The sequence below is a fragment of the Parasteatoda tepidariorum genome, chromosome 9, assembly GCF_982258835.1.
Source record: "Parasteatoda tepidariorum strain Cologne lab strain chromosome 9, Ptep-v5.0, whole genome shotgun sequence".
In the NCBI taxonomy this organism is placed as follows: Eukaryota; Metazoa; Arthropoda; class Arachnida; order Araneae; family Theridiidae; genus Parasteatoda; species Parasteatoda tepidariorum.
Window position 1 is genome coordinate 41311679 of NC_141763.1, and position 19820 is coordinate 41331498.

The 19820-nt window shown below is 28.9% G+C and overlaps 2 protein-coding genes across 4 annotated transcripts in view; one reads left to right on the forward strand and one right to left on the reverse strand.

The window, feature by feature from the left end:
- The first annotated feature begins 460 nt into the window (after positions 1-460).
- LOC107453096 (uncharacterized) lies at positions 461-11323 on the forward strand. The gene is made up of 4 exons (XM_043049220.3): positions 461-623; positions 5694-6051; positions 8227-8487; positions 11015-11323. The coding sequence occupies exons 2-4, from the start codon at positions 5730-5732 to the stop codon at positions 11158-11160; spliced, it is 729 nt and encodes a 242-aa protein (XP_042905154.1). The 5' UTR covers positions 461-623; positions 5694-5729; the 3' UTR covers positions 11161-11323.
- Positions 11324-14337: 3014 nt separating this feature from the next.
- nemy (cytochrome b561 family member no extended memory) overlaps positions 14338-19820 on the reverse strand; it is an 87910-nt gene continuing 82427 nt past the window's right edge. For 2 of the 3 annotated variants that reach the window (XM_016069786.4, XM_016069787.4), the window contains exons 4-5: positions 19424-19593; positions 14553-16304 (exon numbers count right to left, since the gene is read on the reverse strand). In XM_016069786.4, the coding sequence (XP_015925272.1) occupies positions 16151-16304; positions 19424-19593 (324 nt within the window). In that variant the 3' untranslated portion in view covers positions 14553-16150. Of the gene's footprint in view, positions 14479-14552; positions 16305-19423; positions 19594-19820 lie in introns of those variants that run through there. The other variant, XR_015429187.1, reaches the window with a different exon arrangement.

Here is a 19820-nt window from a genome sequence, read left to right on the forward strand (position 1 = left end):
TTTCTTCGAATGATTTTGTTTTGCAGTCTCATTTATTTTATTTTGTACCGAAAAGCATTGATACTGATTAAAGTTTAAATTTTTTAGATTCTAGTTTAAAGGCCTAACATTAAAAAGGAAATCTTTTTGCTTACAAGTGTCATTAAAGCACGAAATTAAAACTTATGAAAGAAATTTGAAATATGTCGCTATTGCAAATGACTTTATTTTTGAACTGCAAGCATTTATGTAATTAGAGTGACGTGAAAGTGGGGGGCCGGGGTTTGGAGGGGTGGGGGGCGAGCCAAGAACATTTAAAAAAAAAAAAAAAGAGACATCATTTACGCTCAGCCCTTAGAGCAAAAAGCAACAATTTAGTGTTTGTTCTATCAAATATATTTATCTTGATAAACATCCTCCAACATTTTTTTTTTATTTATTTATTTTTATTCATTTTTTTTCCAAGATGATGATCCATTACGTCATGCAAATTCAAATCAAACCGTAACGCAGATGTTCGAAAAGGCGGGTTTTATCTTGAAGCTCGTATCAACAGGCAGTTGAATAAAAATAGTTTATGTGATTGTCGCCGAAAAAAAGATTCAGTGTACCTAAGATTTTTTGGAAATAATCTTTTTTTGAAGGTATGTAAAAAAAAAATAATTGTCATATCAGTGTGATATTGTTGACGTTAATTCTTTTTGTTTACTCCTTTGTTCGAAACTACTAAAAATTATAACCGTTAACCCTTTTTTCCCTATAGCGCTCCTTTGTAACTTTTCTTTATTTGAAAATTAAAAAAGAATCTTGTAAAAATTTATTTTTTAAAAATACTTTTAACTTAATTTAAATGCTTGATGCATTTTATTTGAGTGATTTTTTGAAAACGAGATACTTCGTCCATAATATTGACTCGAGAATATTCGGGCGGGGCATGTTATATCTCATCTGGGAATAATGCATTCATGTGACTTTTTTTTCTCTTCTTTTTTTAATCTTAAGCCATAGTTTTTTTTATTTATTGAGGCACTAAACCCAAAAGCTTTTATGAAGTAGAGGTGCTCATACCTCTTAAAGCCGAGCCCCAAAATTTAAATATATTTTCCCTAAGTAGAAAACAATAAAAATAGGTATAAAATATAATAATTTTGTATAACATCCAGTGCTGGATTTCCCATTAGGCCATGGCCTGGGCCCCCCAATAATTAGGGGCCCCCTTAAAATGGATTTTTTGAAAATAAATTTAAAAAAATTAAGAAAAAACAATGAGTTAGAAATTTTTTTTTCAAATATATATTATTAAAATACAATAATTTTTTTACATAATGTTAATCATATTTATTTATTACTTATTTTAGTTATTATTTATAAGTATTATAATGTAAATAAAAAATATGGGAAAAAAATTAAACTAAGGGCCCTAAAAATATGAATGGCCTAGGGCCCCGCGCACGCTTAGTACGGCACTGATAACATCGTTTTCATTACAAAACAAACATTGTGGACAAGCAATTGTCGGAAGTAGTTAGACGTCTGGGTTGTTTGGGATGTGAGAAAATCATTTATCAATTTTATTAAGAATAGTTAAATGAAAATAAAATATTGAATAAATAAATAAAATCATTATATTTTTAATTACCTCTTTAGGAACATCACACATATTTTTACAAATGACATAATACTTTCCAACTCAACTAATAAACTGATTTATTGATACTTTTGTTATGTTAAAATGATTATATTAATAACTTTGATATTTTGGTCATTCTTGAGGAAACAGGAATTTTAAGTAAAGTTCATTTACGAAAAAAATTTTTTTTAATGATTTTTAATTCCTTATATTATTGCATTTTCTAACTATCATTCCTGGCTTGACAGCCCAGTAAGGGTCAAAGTCTTCTTCACTAGAATTTTCCAGGCTTCCCTTCTCGATGCAATGCTCCTTTAATAATTTCTAATTATAGGTAAGATCAGAAAAAAAATTTTGAGCAGTAAAGACTGTTTTTAAAAAATAGTTAATGATCTATAAATCGTTCCCTGGCGCCACATTTCAACATCAATCTCTCATTTTATGTTAATTTTAATTAAAGAAGAAACAGTTATGATTTAATAGAAAATAGTAATTAATTAATTACTAAAACAGTAATTAATAAATTAACAATAGGTATTAATTGATTTTTGATTTCAGTCACGTACAATTATAATTAGACATGGAAACAAATTATAATTATTCCATTTTTAGGTACTATTTTATTTTATTTTACTTAAAAAAGGAATGATAAATGCAAAATTTTGTTACCTGAATGTATGCTTATCAGAGAATATCAGAGACAAGCTGCAGAGATTTAAAGGTGTAACTATAGGGCAATGTTGTTTTAGGTTGTTAGTTGTAAGTCATTAAAATTTTTATGAAAAAGATTTTATTTTGTGATAATTCAGGGAGTTAATATATTACAGTGATGGAATAACTAGGACACTAGGGATGTACACAAGGGACAAAACGAGAAAATAATTCCTCAAAATATAGGGGTCAGCCGCAATCTGGGAAACCTGGTTCCAATAATTAGATTAGAAATCGGTCGGAAGTTAGGAGATCTTCATGTTAATTTTGCTTTTTGCTAATTTCATCGAATTTTGAGAACTTTTTAAGGGAATCGAAAATTTTTTGAAAGGTAATTGTAAAATTAATTTATTTTATTATTATATTTAAGCTTATATTGAGTATTTGTAATACATTCTTTTTGTATTACTGAATGTTAAGAGTGAAAATAATTTATATACTTATTTTTTGAGACATTTGATTCAATGCATATTGTTATATTTGATCAGATTACGTATTTTTTGAGATATTTGGTCCTATGTGTATTTTTTTAGATATATTATCTGATGCTTAATTTTTTGAGACATTTGGTCCAATGCGTATTTTTTGAGTTATTTGATCCGATGCGTATTTGAAATATTTGGTCTTATGAGTATTAGTTGAGATGTTAGATCCTATGTGTATTTTTAAGGTATTTGATTCAAAAATTATTTTTTTGAGATATTAGATGCAATTCATATTTTTTTGAGATATTTGATCTGATGTGTATTTTTTGAGATTCGATGCTTATTTTTTTAGATATCTGGTCTTGTCAATAGCTTTTGAAAATCCTGTTTAAGGAAATGTGGAAAAAAAATTTTAATCAGAATTTTCAAAGTTTTTAGATATCATAAAAAATAGCAGCAAAATTTCTCCTTTTTATTAATTCCTGGAAGATAATGGCTCTAAGTAATGAAGGTGGGGAAAAAACATGTGACTTACATTTGATTATCTACCGTTAAGACTTTTTAAAATTAAAATAATAGGTTTAAAACATATTAACCACATTCAATCGCAATTTTAATTTATTTTTATTTTTAACTTTAATTTTTAACCTTTTTATTTTGGCAGTTTTTTTAACTATCTGCCATTAGGCCTTTTACATATATTGTTCTTCATTTTAGAAGCTTTTTAGATATTCCATTTTTATTTTTGTGTTTTTTTTTTTAACTACCTTTCCTTAAGGCCTTTATGTACTATATATTAGTAATGAGTAGGACCAAGGCGAAAATAAAAGACTATAATAAACGAAACATTTAACATTTTAATAAAAAAAGTATAACAATTATTGAATAAAATCAAATGTTAAGCATCATAAGTTGAGAGCTGCCTTTATTATTGCAGGAGAAAGAAGGCGGAACGTTTTTAAACTGTAAAAAATTAATCGAAGTTAGACTGTGGGAATTTTCCCTTCTCCACTCTCTGTCGTCGTTATATGAGAAAGTTGAGTTATTTATAGAAATTTAGATACATATGAATATTTAAAGATGGTTTGACGTTTAAAATATATATTCAAATTAAATTTTCAATATTTTTAGTTTGAATTATTTTAAACACGAACTATCTTGTAAAATGTAGTCTTTGGTAAAAATTAAAATAACAACAGAAATAAATTTAATAAACATAATATTATTAAAGAATTTATAAGTGCTTTTTATATTCTTTAAAAATACTTTCAAACTGAAAACACCTCTATTGTTTATAACATATCTTAAGGCATTTAACTATTTCTGTATAGGTTTTAACCCTTTAATGCAGAATTTTCATTAAACATCTTTTTCATATTTTTTTCATTATTCTGCATTAATTTAGGTCAAATTGAGTGAAAAATATTTCTCAACATTTTCCACGTTAACTGTTTATTTAATTCATTTTGCTCGCGGTTATTCTAAGGTTGTGTGCCTTTATTTTTTAAAGTAAACTATTAAATTAATATAGTTTACCGAAACTGTGCATATAATTTGATTTTTCTATTCAGATGTATTTGTTATTGTTGACCTATTTTAAAAGAGGCTTTTTTTTTTTCATTTTCCCTCATGATTTTTCAATTTGATTAATTTACTAGTGGATTACGTTAACATTGTTTATTTTGCATTTGAAAGCACATTAATCAACTATAATTTTTTTTAAAAACAAAATTTACATATTGGTTTAAAATTTCTGAAAATGCTTTTGCCAATTTATTTTATTGCACGTCGTTAAAAGAATGTTTACTTTTAAATTTTAAAGCATATTATTGAGTTAAAAGTTTTTTTTATTTACTACAAATAACTAATTTCAAATATTGTTCAATATTCAAAGCAACCATTGAGAAATAGGATAAGTAATACATGAAAATGTATGTAGCAAAACTTTGTGTATAATTTGCTATTATCTTTATACACAACGTATATCTATATCTATATATATATATTACAGAAGAATGAAAAAGGGAAAATAAAAATACAGAAAATAAAAGATATAATCTTTTCATCAGCTCACACGATTATATCCGCAAAAAGGAGTGCTTTCTAACATTGTATCAATATAGCCAATGCAAAATATATCAATACAATAGTGTGAGGAACACTAAAAAAAAAAACAGAATAAAACATGAAAGAAAATCTATAAAACAAGTATCGAAATCAAATGAACTTACATGAACGGGAAACTTTTCAAGAATGATTTAAAATATTTTAGTAACAAGATTGCCAGATTACAAAGTATGAAAACAGAAGCACAAATTGAGGTTAAAACGTAAATAGAGGAGTTATGTTCTATAGCGCGTTCGTACTGCAGTACTGAAGTGCGTTTGATTTGTTCGTTACCAAGGATGGGCCCGAAAATGGATGTGCGAAAGGTAATATTATACTGGATAATTCAAAGAAGTTGACAATTAATAATTTTAGGAAATTTACTTTTACTTAAGAAAAAAGAAAATATTGTAAAATAACTAAGAAGAGAGAAAGAAACATGAATTGCCTGTTTTGCACATAATTTTAGCAATGGATTTTATAATTTTTTTATGAAATCCATGCGCATAATTTTAGCCATGCTATAGCAAATGTTAGTGGGCCTTCCTTATTTTCAATTAAAAGAATTTAAGTTCAAATAAATTTTTCAATCAAAATGGAGTGTTTTTATAAACACTTCAAAAATTTTAAAAACGTAAAATATGAAAAACAGTTGACATATTTTTTTAATTAATTTAAATATGTTAATGTAAAAAAATGGCGCATTGATCGTTATACTGAAGCCCTAATAAATTTAAGAACGAGTTTAGTTTTGAATAAAGAATTAAGAATTTAGATAAAAAGATAATAAGACTTGTTGAAGCTTTTTATGTTTAATGTATTTATTTATTTTTTCTTTCAAGTTGAAGATAACGACTAATAAGTAAATAACCAGAAGGATGGATCGTCGATACTTGGGGATGAATTTCGATCGAATTCTTGTTCAGACTGCTAATATTCCAGCAGCAGGAAGACTTAATTATCAATACACTCAAGAAGATTCCTATAGGGACAATTTCAGAGGTGTGTCAAACCAGGTTCAGCGAAAAATCAAAATGAGTGCAGGCAAATATAAGGTCCAAGAGAGCAGGAAGCACACTGTTGGTCCATCACGAATGAATTCAGGAATCAAAACTTCAATCAAACAAGTTCAAAGCAAGAAAAAACTTACAATTGACTTGCCAAAAGAGAAGAAGAAGCCTAAAGTGATGAAGTCTATTGGTATGTACTATTTCAATGTTTTCATGTATCGTTTAGGGCAAAATCTACGGTCCCCACCACGGTGGCTAAATTTACAAATGAGGATTAAAAATTTTCAGCCATTCGCCACCCATTTTATTCATCAAAAATGCATCACATGTGAATTTTATTCTATAATTATTATTTTTTAATAAATATAGAATTATTATAAATATTCTGAATATTAAATTTTTTTTCTTTAATTTAAAAATGAACCTTGTAATGTCTGCAGTATTTTGAGAAATTTTCAAAAGAAATGCCTTACATTTTCAATATCAACAGTTCTCTTAATTGCTTAAAATTTTCAATTTTTGAAAAAGTAGCCACTCTCCTGTAATTTCCCCGTATAATGTACTATTATAATGTATGTATGCGTATAATGTATGCGAGTACTATTCGCTAAAATAATCTTCCAACACATTTAATAATGCAACGCATTTTGTATATATATATTATAATGAATTTTCATTTTAAGAAGAAATGTCTACTTTGAGTACACTAACTGAAATACCCTTATTAGTTTAAAATATTTTTATAGTTTAAATCGAATCGATTCGACTAATATGCAAATACTATGAAGTATTTGTGTTCAACCATTTTAATAGTTTTTCACAAATAAACTGAGGGAGAGAATTAAAGCCTCTTATCTTAACTTGAACAGGGAATTTTTCAAATGCTAATTTTGCTCTAAAATATTTTTTAAATGACAAAATTAAGTTTGTTTACGAAATAAAAAAAAAGGAACAAAATTGAAACGTTTCTACGCGAGTTAAAATAATAAATAATGTTAAAAAGGTGACCTAAAAATTAATTATGCTTTTCTTGATATACAATTTTTACGGCCATAATAATTTTAGCAACCATAATTAATGCAATAATAACTTCAGCAATTGTTTGAAATCGTACCTACTATCTAATAGTTCACACTGATCGGGTGGTATATTTGGACTAGAGAATTTTTTGAAAGCCTGTACTAGCTCTAAATGTAAGTTTTGCCAGGATCTACTAGAATCCAAGACCTAAGTATTGCCAAAAACACCTGAAAAACGTAACATCAAAGTTGTATATGTTAATAGGAGATTTGAATGCTTCCTCCCAGAAAGCAAGCAGCAAGTATCAATTAGGAAACTTTGAATTCGAATAAGTTTTAATTCGAAAGTATGTTATGTGCAATAACTTTTCTGAGGGAATTATAAATCTCTTCCTAAATCAGTTCCAAGACTTTGTACACTCTTGAAATTTAAGACCAACAGTGAATTACTGATAAGGTCATGTCAGGAGAGCGACAAGCATACAAGAATATGATCATTGGAAGCCTGCTCAGAACACTTAGTGCAAGTTTCAAAGCACTTAGTACCCTCAGTAGATGGCAAAGATTTCAGAAATTATAATGTAGGTGCTTGGTGCAAGAAAAAAAAGTATAGATTCTATAGATTTACAAATTGTTGAAAAGAGCCGAATAAAAATTAAAAAAAAAAAAAAAAGGTTTATGCAGTTTTTCACTGTACCACACGATAGAGAACCACACAGATTTCACATTATTAGATACTCTTATTTATCACACAGAAGATAATCTTTTCCAGTTTTTACACTATTTAAAAGAGCTATTTTGTTGATTTTCAAAAATGCATAAAAAGTTGAACTCACTTTCTTCTTGCACCAAACCTCTCAACTATTTGTGTTGAAATATGCTTTTATTATTTTTTCCCAAGCTTAGAAGAGCACATGGTGCAAGTTTCAAAGCACTTAGTACCCTCAGTATATGTGAAACACTTCAGAAAAAGTAATGTATAGCGTTTAGTGCAAGAGCAAAAAAAAAAAGTATAGTTTTACAAATTGTAGAAAAGAGCCGAATGAAATTAAAAAAAAAAAATATAATAGTTTATGTAGTGTTTTACTGAACCACACGAAAGTGAACTACATAGATTTTTCTCACAGATTCCACAGAATTAGATACTTTATTTACCACACGGAAGAGAACTATGTTCAGTTGTTGCATTATTAAAAAGAACTATATTGTTCATATTCGGAAATGCATAATAAGTTGGATTAACTTTCTTCTTACACCAAACATGTCAATTATGTATTGAAATATGATTTTATTTTTTCTAAGCTTGTGGTTGCTTTTATTGATGTATTCTTTTTTTTTTTATATAGATAATACGTCTGATAAAGTGAAAATGGAAATATTTTTGGAGAAAGGCAAAACAGGTGTTTTTATCACCAAAGTGAAAGTTGGATCACGTGTACGATGGCAGAATGTGAGGGAGGAGAAGCGGGCCCTGAGGTACCACCCAGCCGTTAGGAAATGGCAGACTGTAATGACTGCAGTAGCCACAATGAAAAATCACAAAACACTTCACATTTCTTTGACAAAGGATGAATCAAAGCGTTACAAGACTGGGGACTTACTAGAAGGTAAAAGTTGCATTGATTAAAACTGCCATCATGAATTATATTTTTGGGTAAAAATGTTTACGTTTGTTCAATCTCATCACACTATAAAAAATTTTGAGCCTCCCATATTTTATCAAATCTTCATAATTTCACTTCCTCTCTAGCAATATCACTCAACCGCACCATGACTAAGCTCAATTTTGTCCAACTCTACCATGGTTCTTAGTCTATTAACAACCATGATGTTAAAACACCAAGTAATTTTGACTCCAGCCAGACGACGTGGATAGCACCTGAGCTAGTACTACCCTCTCTAAACTTCCACTCCACATTAACGAGGAGAAACTTGCAGTCACGACAGATTTAACACTCACCATGTTGCGAAAACATGTCAGTTGTTTAGGTGGCTGTAATTATCGAACTCTCGATCTCCAGCTCTCAGCTAGTGTTGAGTGTGACATCCTGACAGACTACGCCACGGAAACCTTCTCTAACTTAACAAAGTTCCTATGTGTCTCAAATAAAATTTTATAATTAATTTAACCAATATTACATACCAAATTTCCGATTGATAAAGAAACAGTATCAGTTAACCTTAAATGATTTTTTTTCTCCAATGCCCACCCTTTTTAGAATGACCCACCTTGGCATCTGAAGGGCAGATTTGTTGGCCACTCTTTTAGGGGCGCCATATTAGGTGGGCCAACGTTGCTCCCACAGTAAGGACAGATAGTTCAGAGAAGGAAAGAACATCCATGCCTTGCCTGGGATTCGAACCCATAAACTTTCTGATGCACGGGCAGTTCCCTAACTCCTACACAGGCCGGTCGGCTGTTAACCTTAAATGATCGTGTAGCTATTTCCTTTTCCTAATATTACTCTATATTTTTTCTCCATTAGTAATATTTTTGCAAAAAAAAAAGTAAACATTTCACATTTAAATTTACATTTAAATGAAACTACAATTTGCTCATCTTCATCATTCAACTTCATACTTCTCTATGAATTGTATTCTCCTAAGTTTCATTTCCATTGCAACTGTGTAAAAAAAAATATCATTACATTTTCCCTTCGAAAAAATAATTCAATTTAATGCTCATTTCTGGGAATAATGTTTCCTTAATATTTTACAACTGTAAATAATTTCAATAGATTACCTACCAATAAATATTACAATTATATTTCGTTTCTGTAAATATTTATGTACTCTTTCGTTCCTTTTAATATATAATATTTATGTACTTTTTAGTTTCTGTACTCTTTTAAAACCATATTCCATAACTATTTTATCTCCATAAAAAAATCATATTTTTTCTCTATGAATATTCTTTTATTAATATTTCAGGGAAAGACATCGAAGCTAAACTTAGAGACTTGGGCAGATTGTTTTATAATTTTTTTTTGTCGAACTAAATTTTTAAATTCCAAAATCTTTATTACAATATTTTTTATTTAAAAATTTAACATCCAACTCTTTTAAATTTTAGCACACAGAGATCTGTATTTTAATGAAGTATAATTTCTTAGTTGAGCTCTTAGAAATACAGTCGGACCTCCATTTAACGAAGTCGCTAAATCCCGATAATAAGTTCGTTATATGGAAAATTCGTTATATAAAAAATCACCTTTTTCTAAACTTAAACGACGCAAAACAGGTTTTAAACTCATAAACACTAGATATAATTAAAATAGCAATTGATACACCTTTACTTTGAAAAGTTGTATTTACTATTTATTTTATAAATCTTAACCATAAAAGAAATCTGCATGGAAAGCAAGAATGAAGCAAATCATTATCCTGTATTACACTATCATGCTATATACATTTTCAACTAAAAAAAAAAGCTAAATTTATGCATAAAATTATTCTGCATTTATTATAAAAGTAATTTTGAGCATACATTACCACATGCGTTCTAAAGTTTAACTGCTTTTGATAAAATCCGTTACTTTTGTCGTTTTTCGTTTGAAATGCAAAAAAAAAGAAGAAAAAAAGTGATTTTATTACTTTCTCTAAAAGTGTCTTCGAAATTCAAATCAAGGTCATTTCCCCCATAAAATGCGTTAACAAGTTTAAAATGTTCTGAAATATTTTGGGAAATAGGGAAAGTGGATCTTAAAGAAAAATTCGTTAAATAGAAAATTCACTTCGCTATTTGGAAGTTATTTTACGAAGAAATTTCCAAAATGTTCCTGGTTCCTTGAAAAAATTCGCAAAATGGAAGTTCGTTATATAGAAGTCTGACTGCATCTGGGAGTCGAACACTTTCAATAACAGCTCCAAATTCAATCCATAAACTGGTTTTGTACAATTTTAAATCTATATATTTTTTTCTGAGTGACATCGTTAGGGGATCAACAGATTTTGATAACGTCATATTTTTTTTCCATTCAAATATTAAAACACATCCATAAATCCTTAAGTTTTAATGAATTCATTCTTGACTAAGATTCTATAAACATATGCTCTTTATAAAGAATGGTTGTTGCGGAACAGAATACGTAACGAAAACATATTTAATTACATCTCATTATTGTTTTCTTACAGAGACAAAGGCAAAACCTCAACCAAAACCAGGTATGGCAAACCAACAGATAATTTACTATCAAGTAAACAATAGTGTGTGCAATGCTGGGCCATCTACTTTAGCTCACTGCGTAGAAGACAGCCACGAAATCTACAAGCTGATCTAGTTTCTATTGTTCCGACTATTCAACTGATGAAATCGATGATACATTTTGAAGCTGAAAACACAATGTCAAATGTTTTTGTTAATATGAATTTGTGTGGGATTTTAAAAAATTTGCTTCGTCTATATTTTAAAAAATAATTTTATATTAAAGTTATGAAACTTTGTATTATCTGCATATTTTAATTGATTATCACCAAAATGTGCCTACATATAATGGAAAAATGCTCGTGTGTTTAGAGTTTCTTCAAACCATTCCTTTTATAAATAAACTTTGGAAAAGATACATTTGGAATGTTACCAGTAGCTATGCAGGATTTAATTTTTAGCAGGGGGGGGGTGTCTAAAGAATTTTAGCTAACTAGGATAGATATCTTAAGTAGCGAAATAGAATTTAAGCGTGAAAATGAAATTGCTTTCATAATGAAACTTAAGATTTTGAAAATATTTGTTGTTGTTGTTCATTTACGTCGCACTAGAGCTGCACAATGGGCTATTGGCGACGGTCTGGGAAACATCCCTGAGGATGATCCGAAGACATGCCATCGCAATTTTGATCCTCTGCAGAGGGGATGGCACCCCCGCTTCGGTTGCCAGACGACCTGCACGCGAAGTCGAGCACTTTACGATAGAACAGTTTAACGAGGATCCATAACGCACACCCTCGGTCCCTACGCGGGCTGATCCAAGTGGTCACCCACCCGCACACTGACCGTAGCCAGTGATGCTTGACTTCGGTGATCTGCTGGGAACCGTGTCTTAACGATCAGTCCAATGCGGGACGTTGAAAATATTTAATGCTAGGCTGAAATTTAATTGATGAAACTAATTTGAAAACTAAAACAAAATTACAAATTACTGTGAAAGTTTTATTAATCTTACTTAAATTTTCGAACAAGGTTTCACTCAACCTTTTATTTTGTAAACATGGGACGTATGGAAAGAAATTTAAAACAAGTTTAATAGAAGCGGTTCAGAGCTTTTAAGGTTAGATTTTCATGGCAAGGTGGTCTGATATGAAAGAGAATTTTAGCTTTGAAAGTTATATAGTTTTTGAGGAATATCTTACACGCATAGCTAAGATATTTATTAGCGTATGATATCCAAACCATGATAGTAAATCAGTATAATCAATAATGTGAAAGCAAAGACTAGGACACCTTGAGAGAATGGAGGAAAACAGAGGCACTAAGAAGATATTCAAGGGGCAGTGCCAGGGCCAAAGGAAAAGAGGAAGGCCGGTCAAAAGATGGTTTGACGAGGTGGAGAAAGACCTTAAGACTCTAAAAGTCCGAAACTGGAAACAAAGAGCTAGAGACAGGCGACTTGGAGGGAAAATTGTTAGTGAGGCCATGGTCCAACATGGACTGTTATGCCAGAGAGTTAGTTAGCCAGGGGTTTAGCAAATCAGAGGTCCGGGGACAAATTCAGTTTTTATGTCTTTTACAATAAGGTGTAAAGACTTAAAAAGAGATTTCCCGTTTTAAGTTTTAGATCATTTAAAAACTTAAACTAACCACACATGGCATTTAAAAAAAAAAAAAAAATTACTTTGAATAAGATATTGCAACTTTACATTGTGATTTTTAAAAGATTTCATAAATTTTCATTCAGTTTGGTTTAAAATTAAACAATGCTTGATACTAACGTAGTTCCTATTGCACTTAGATGTTTTGGTTGCGTTTATTGTTTTTTATTGAATGATAAAAGTTTTTTCAAAAAATATTTTTCATTCTTTATATCACAAATCTGTTAGAAAAAAAAATCTACATGGAAAACAAATTACAATATTAATAAACATTCTTTTCAAACTTTAGGTAATTCGAATAAAAATTTGAAGTAGTTATTAGGCCAGCAATTAGTAAATAAACCTGGAGATATTCAAAAGAGAAAAGCATTTTACCATGAAATTCATATTTAACTATTTTTTAATGAATTTGACTCCCGCTAGCTAAGCCACTGGTGTAAATTAAACTTAATTACATATCATTTCTAGGAATAAGGTTTTAAAAATTTACTTATTAGAGTTGCATATTTTTGGTGATTAGTTATTTTCTGGTCACAAGATTCCGAATTGCGTTATGAAATTTTTTACTTTTTGAAATAAAACAATAAATTTTAAGGCAGGAATATTTTTGGTAATTTTCCAGTTAATTGCTCAATATTAATTTGTAAAATATAATTGAAAGAGCATAATGAGTCAAACACTACATGTTTATAGTATGGTAAATAAACAAGTTATGGTATTATCTATCTCTGATAAGAATTTTTTCCCTCAAAAAGATTTAAAAGTTTAAGATTTTGATTTTAAAATTTTCATTATATAAAATCATTGATCATCAACCTAATTTATAAAATCATCAATTATGTAAAAAATATAATATTGTGTTTTTTTAAAAAAGTTTAACAGTTTTCCTTTAAAGTACTTCAATAATATAAAATGCCAGCATTCTACAGAATGCTTGGTGTTATTATGTTAAGTATGAAATAAGAGAATAATTGTATACTTTACACAGGCATATTATAGAATGCTTGGTGTTATTAGGTTAAGTATGAAATAGGAGAATAATAGTATACTTTACATTGGCATTCAATAGAATGCTTGGCGTTAATAGGTTAAGTATGAAATAGGAAAATAACAGTATACTTTACACTGGCATTTTATAGAATGTTTGAGGTTATTAGGTTTAGTATGAAATAGGAGAATATTTTACACAGGCATCTATAGAATGAAAAATGCTCTCCAGGCAAATTATGAAACATGAGAATTATATACTTTCTCTTGTCAATAGAATGTTTTTAGGTTTGTATATAATGAATATGTTTTTGTGACTTTTCATTCCATTAAATGACTAAAGTTTCTATAAAATCCTGGATTGTATACATTTACGAAAAAATAAATATTTACTTTATTAATAATAATTAATAATTTATGAATAAGATTAACGAGACTAAAATCATAAAAAAAAATTTCTTATTTATTTTGAAATTCACCAATGTACAATTTTTAAAACGCGTTGTGAACTAATACAAATGCAAAATAATCATACATGGTAAAATATTTATGTTTCATCGTAAATTGTAAAAAACAACGGGGGAAACCTAAATTGGAAAAGCAAATATTTACTTTATTAATAATAATTAATGATTTATGAATAAGATTTATGAGACTAAAATCATAAAAAAAAAATTTCTTTTTTATTTTGAAATTCATCAATGTACAATTTTTAAAACGCGTTGTGAACTAATACAAATGCAAAATAATCATACATGGTAAAATATTTATGTTTCATCCTAAATTGTAAAAAACAACGGAGGAAACCTAAATTGGGAAAGCAAATATTTACTTTATTAATAATAATTAATGATTTATGAATAAGATTTACGAGACTAAAATCATAAAAAAAATTTCTTTTTTATTTTGAAATTTATCAATGTACAATTTTTAAAACGCGTTGTGAGCTAATACAAATGCAAAACAATCATACATGGTAAAATATTAATTTTTCATCCTAAATTGTAAAAACAACGAAAACTTTTTCTTTTACTATAAGAGTACAAAAACTAAAAACAAAATTCACTACAAAGTTTACAAAAAATGTTTGACAATATAAATACAAATGAAATTGTATAGTTGTAATTTAAATTTTTTTTATTTCTAACTTTGACCAGGGTAAATAATACAAAAAAAAAATTATTGTTTCATATTAAGTTCAGATCCTTGGATTATTATTTTAACAATAATTTTAAACTTGAATTAACTTGAATAAACTTAATTTTAAACTTATTTTAACAGTAATTTTAAACAATAATTTTAAACTTGAATTTAAAAAATATTTTTAATAAAATAATTTCTTTAAAAGTATTTTTTGTAAATGTTTTAGCTAAAATACTGTAACTATAGTTCTTTAATTTGTCAATAAAGTTATTTTGTGTAAAATCAATAAAGATTTATTTTCAAAACCATGTTTTGAATACATTATAAAAATTGATCTCAGAAAATTTTGATAAAAATGAACAAATCATTTATGGAAATGAATTGCGTTTAATTTTTTAAGTATATTGTTGCTTTCATGTAAGATGTAATGAATAAAAAGAAATTAGGAAATTAAAAAAAAAAAACTATAATAAATGTTTACAAAATAATTAGCAAACAGCAAACAAAAATTATTATATAATTATAATACATTACAAACAAAAATTGATAGACATTACACTTATATATTAAAACAAATTATTTTCTTAAAATAAAATACACTTTATATTTCACTTTAGTAATTCAACAGCAATTAAGAATGAAAAACATAGCCATAGCTTTATTGTAACAAATTATTTTACTTACTTTTTTATATATATATATTTTAAATTAAAATCACCTGAAACATGTCAATGAAAAAAAAAGAGAAAAATCAAGAAGATTTATTGTAATGAATAGGAGGTGATGTTACTGATTAATATAATTGAAAATCTAGAAGAATGGTTTTTGACACACAACTAGAGAATTAAATGATAAAATCAAAATAACACTCATAATAAAATTGAAATTATTACAATAAAAAAAGAATTGAAAGCAATTTATTTCTGAAAAACATTGCTTTATAATCAATATGATAGCAATACTAATGTACAAAAATTTCTAAAGTTTCAGTAAAAGGTTTATAAATAAATATCTTAAAAATATTTGTTTCCACTAAAATTATTAAAAGACAAATATACAAATGGAAATAAGAAATGTCATTTACGTCAAGTAAAGATGCATCCTTCAAATTATAAAGCCCTTCCCAATTCTTAATCTGAGAAGGACACAGCGATAAACATACTTCATAAAGCACAGTTATATAAAAACATTTCAAATGAAGATTTAACTTGACTTGCATGATGTAGTCAATAAGTCGACTACCAATCATCCAAGTCAGCCGCCATCTTTAATCGCCTTGGTAAAAAAAAAAAAAAATGAGTCTTAGTAAATAATATTGTGGCGACAGGTGTTTAAATCAGTTGATGGTGAGGGTTGTGTATCGTTTGTAGGTGCTGTTGCGGATGATGTAGGGAATGATGATGCATAAGGCGATGAGGCACATAGCGAGGGTGTTGAGAATGATTCCTTGATCTGGGAAGTCTTTGTAGTTGGGTTTACCATCTTTTCCACTTGAAAAAAAAATATATATATATGTAATACAAAAATTATAAATACTTTCGTATTAATAACAACATTAAAACTCTCTCGTTTTCATAAAATGTCTTTGGTAAAGAATAGGTGTAGAAATTATATTTTGGGACTTCAAGGCTGAAAACATACCATTGAAATATAATTAGATTTATATTTTAAAGGAGGTGCCCGAGTGGTTAGCGTGTCTGACTGCGGAGCCAATGGCCGCGGGTTCGAATCCCGCTCTGGGCATGGATGTTTCTCTCTCTGTGTTGTCTTCTGTTGTGTGAATGAATGAATGTGGCCCACCCTATGAACGGATTTGTGGCAGTATGGCGTGGGTAACGTTGCTCGCCTCCGTGACTTTGGTTCACAGGTGCCCACTGGGTAACGCTAAATGAGTAACAATTCCGGCATCTTCTATGGCGAAGAACGAAAAGTTCAGTGCCTGCCGTTATTAAAATATATATATATATATATATATATATATATATATATATATTAAAGGAAGAGTTATTTTTAGAATCTCGTCCCTCCTTCACTTCAATATTAGGAAGCATTAAATGATTATCGATGATGCGTATAATTACAAACTATGCAGTGACTGAGTCTTTTCACATCCTTTTCTGTTTGTATATAATGTTGGAGCAATGGTTTTTGCATGTCTTTTGCCGTATGATGTACACTAACTAAACTTCGTCAGATTTGTCTGTATTTGTGGTCTCCCCCCTCCATCTGTGAGAGTGGGTGCGACTTCTGCTTCTACCATCGAACAATTCAAAAAAAGCTTGTAAAGAATTATAGCCTTCTGAATTCTCCTAATTTGACTATAACAATCCAAAGATAAAGGGGTTGTAACTATATATATATATATATATATATATATATATATATATATATATATATATATATATATATATATATATATATATATATATATATATATATATATATATTTAGTTATATATTTTTATCTAGAAATTTACACCAATGCAACCCAAGATCACTCTTAAGGTTGCTTCATTTAATGGCCTCCTTTGTTCATCACAATCTATTAGTTTTCTTGTACTAATAGAATAGGACAGGCATTTTTAGGCTTCATTATTCCCCTGTTGAGGCGGGTCTAGGATAAGTTTATATTTAATTTTATTCTTATTTCTAGAGAGTGAGAGGCAAGGGCGCCGGCAGCGGGGTGCAAGGGGGTGCACTTGCACCCCCCTGGCTTTTTTTTTAAAACAATTAAAGAGATACAGAAAAATTTTGTTACAAAATTGTTTTTTTAAACATATTTATATGGAAAAACAAATAATTAAGTAATTATTGATACATAAAAATTAAAAAATTGTTTAATCGAACAAGAATTGTAATCGTCTTGTTTGCTGTCCAAATCTGTTTTTAACTTTTTCAATGAATTCTGAGTCATCTTTGATTCTTTTCTTACGCACTCTGAGCATTCACAAACTTGGCAGATATCTAAGCTATATTTTTAAATTTCCTTTAATAAAATGTAAATAATATTATATTTTCTATTAGTTATTCAGTTTAACAAAGGTGTATAGCACAAGCTGACTTCTCGCAACTGTAAAAATTCATCAACACAATAAATAATGTTAAGCGTGCACAAACACGTTAGTATACGAAACTACTGTTTGTAGTTATTTGTGTTTCAAAGTCAGTAGCTATGCCAGCGCAATCGTCTCTGGGCAAAATTTGCAAGTACAAGAAATTCATACTTTTTTTTAAATATCTTGCTAACAATGAAGAAATGTATCTTGAAAAAATGAACAGATGAAAGTATATGTAATAACAAAACAAAATGTAATAGCAGAATATTTTAATTTTGGGATGAGGGGGAGGGGAGGGTAGTTTGTTAGAGGGTTGCACCCCCTTTTATATTATTCTGCCGGCGCCATTGGTGAGAGGTAGTGTCATAAAATGTCATTTTAATATTTTGTATTCATGATATGCATGTTAAAACAAAACGGCAAAACTACATCGTAGATTGAAGGTTAAAACGCATACACTTATAATAATAATTTCAATAGGTATCAGTTCAGAGGCAAATGAAAGGTAATTAATTATAATAAATAAAATATCTGTTGTCTCTTTAGCAGTACTTTACATATTAACTATTTTTTTAAATGACTGAAATTCCCAGTTTTAACGGAAATTTACAAATAGATTTAAGTTTGTTAGAGCGGCAAACCTATTTTTATTTAAAATTTTCTGTCATATACACGCCTTTGCAGAACATAAAGGGTATTTGATAAAGATAGCCTTCATTTAAAAATATGTCTAACTTTATTTGCAAGAAAATTAATCTTGAAAGAGCTGCACGTTTATAATAAACTTTTCATATTTCTAATATACATGTAAAAAAACTGGCGTTCTAAAGTATTAACCCTTTCGGGACGTGCGAGTCATAAATGTATTAGTAAGGAATCAGTATCCGGATGGTAAAAAATAAAAAGCGGTAGCTTAAGATTGGGCATAACTAATTTGACAGATATATTTTTATTTTCACTTTAAATCTACCACATCCAATCCATACGTGTTAAAAGTGTAACTATACAATTTTCAATTCGAACTAAGTAATGGTAAATTAAATAAAGCAAACTATCATAACCACGCCCACAAAAAAACTGCTAAAGAACTACTTTGGTTACCAGTTTTATCTTTTTACTCTGATTGATACGGTTTTTATGCTGACACGTATTTGTGACAGTCTTCGCGAAAGGGTTAAATTACTAATACCAAATATTTTACTAATATTTAACGCATTATCTAGCGTTCTATAGAATGGCTAAGGAGAATCCCACAATCAATCTATGCATTGTCTAGGCAACGCACGTAATAAATCTCATATTTTATAATTTGCCTTCTTTACCATGACCAAACAATGACTGTTGTTCTATACAGTGAATACTATGACTATACAATAAATACCATCGATGCAACATTCTATACAATGACTTAGCAAAATATATAGCTAGCTACTCTTATTTTTCATTCTTTGTCTAAAACGCCATTCATTCTATATAATCGACTGAATATTCTACAGAATGCCTGAGGTTCATACATTGACGATAATCTGTGTAAAAAAATATGTAAATTATACCTCAGCCTGTATCTGGCAGATTGAGTGAGACCAGTGAGTGAAGCAGCAGCTGCTACGGTGAAGATTACGATTCCAAAAGTCACGTGAGTGGGTAACATTGTCTGGCGGAATTTGGCAGTGGCTTTATCACAGCAGATGAGGACAAGGAAAGTGAAGAATCCAAAGACAAACTATGGAAAAAAGAATAACTTGGTTAGCTATAAGTCCACTTCATTAATGATTAATCATGCAATTAAGACAACACATATATCATTGCTAAAAGAACGAACAAAAGAAAAATCGTGGGGAAATGACATCTTTAATCTCCCCGATTGCCCAAGAAGCAGTGCTGTAGCTGCCTTTCGTCTTGCTACCAAGCACGATTGCTTATACGACCATCTTTTCCGTCTTAAAATAG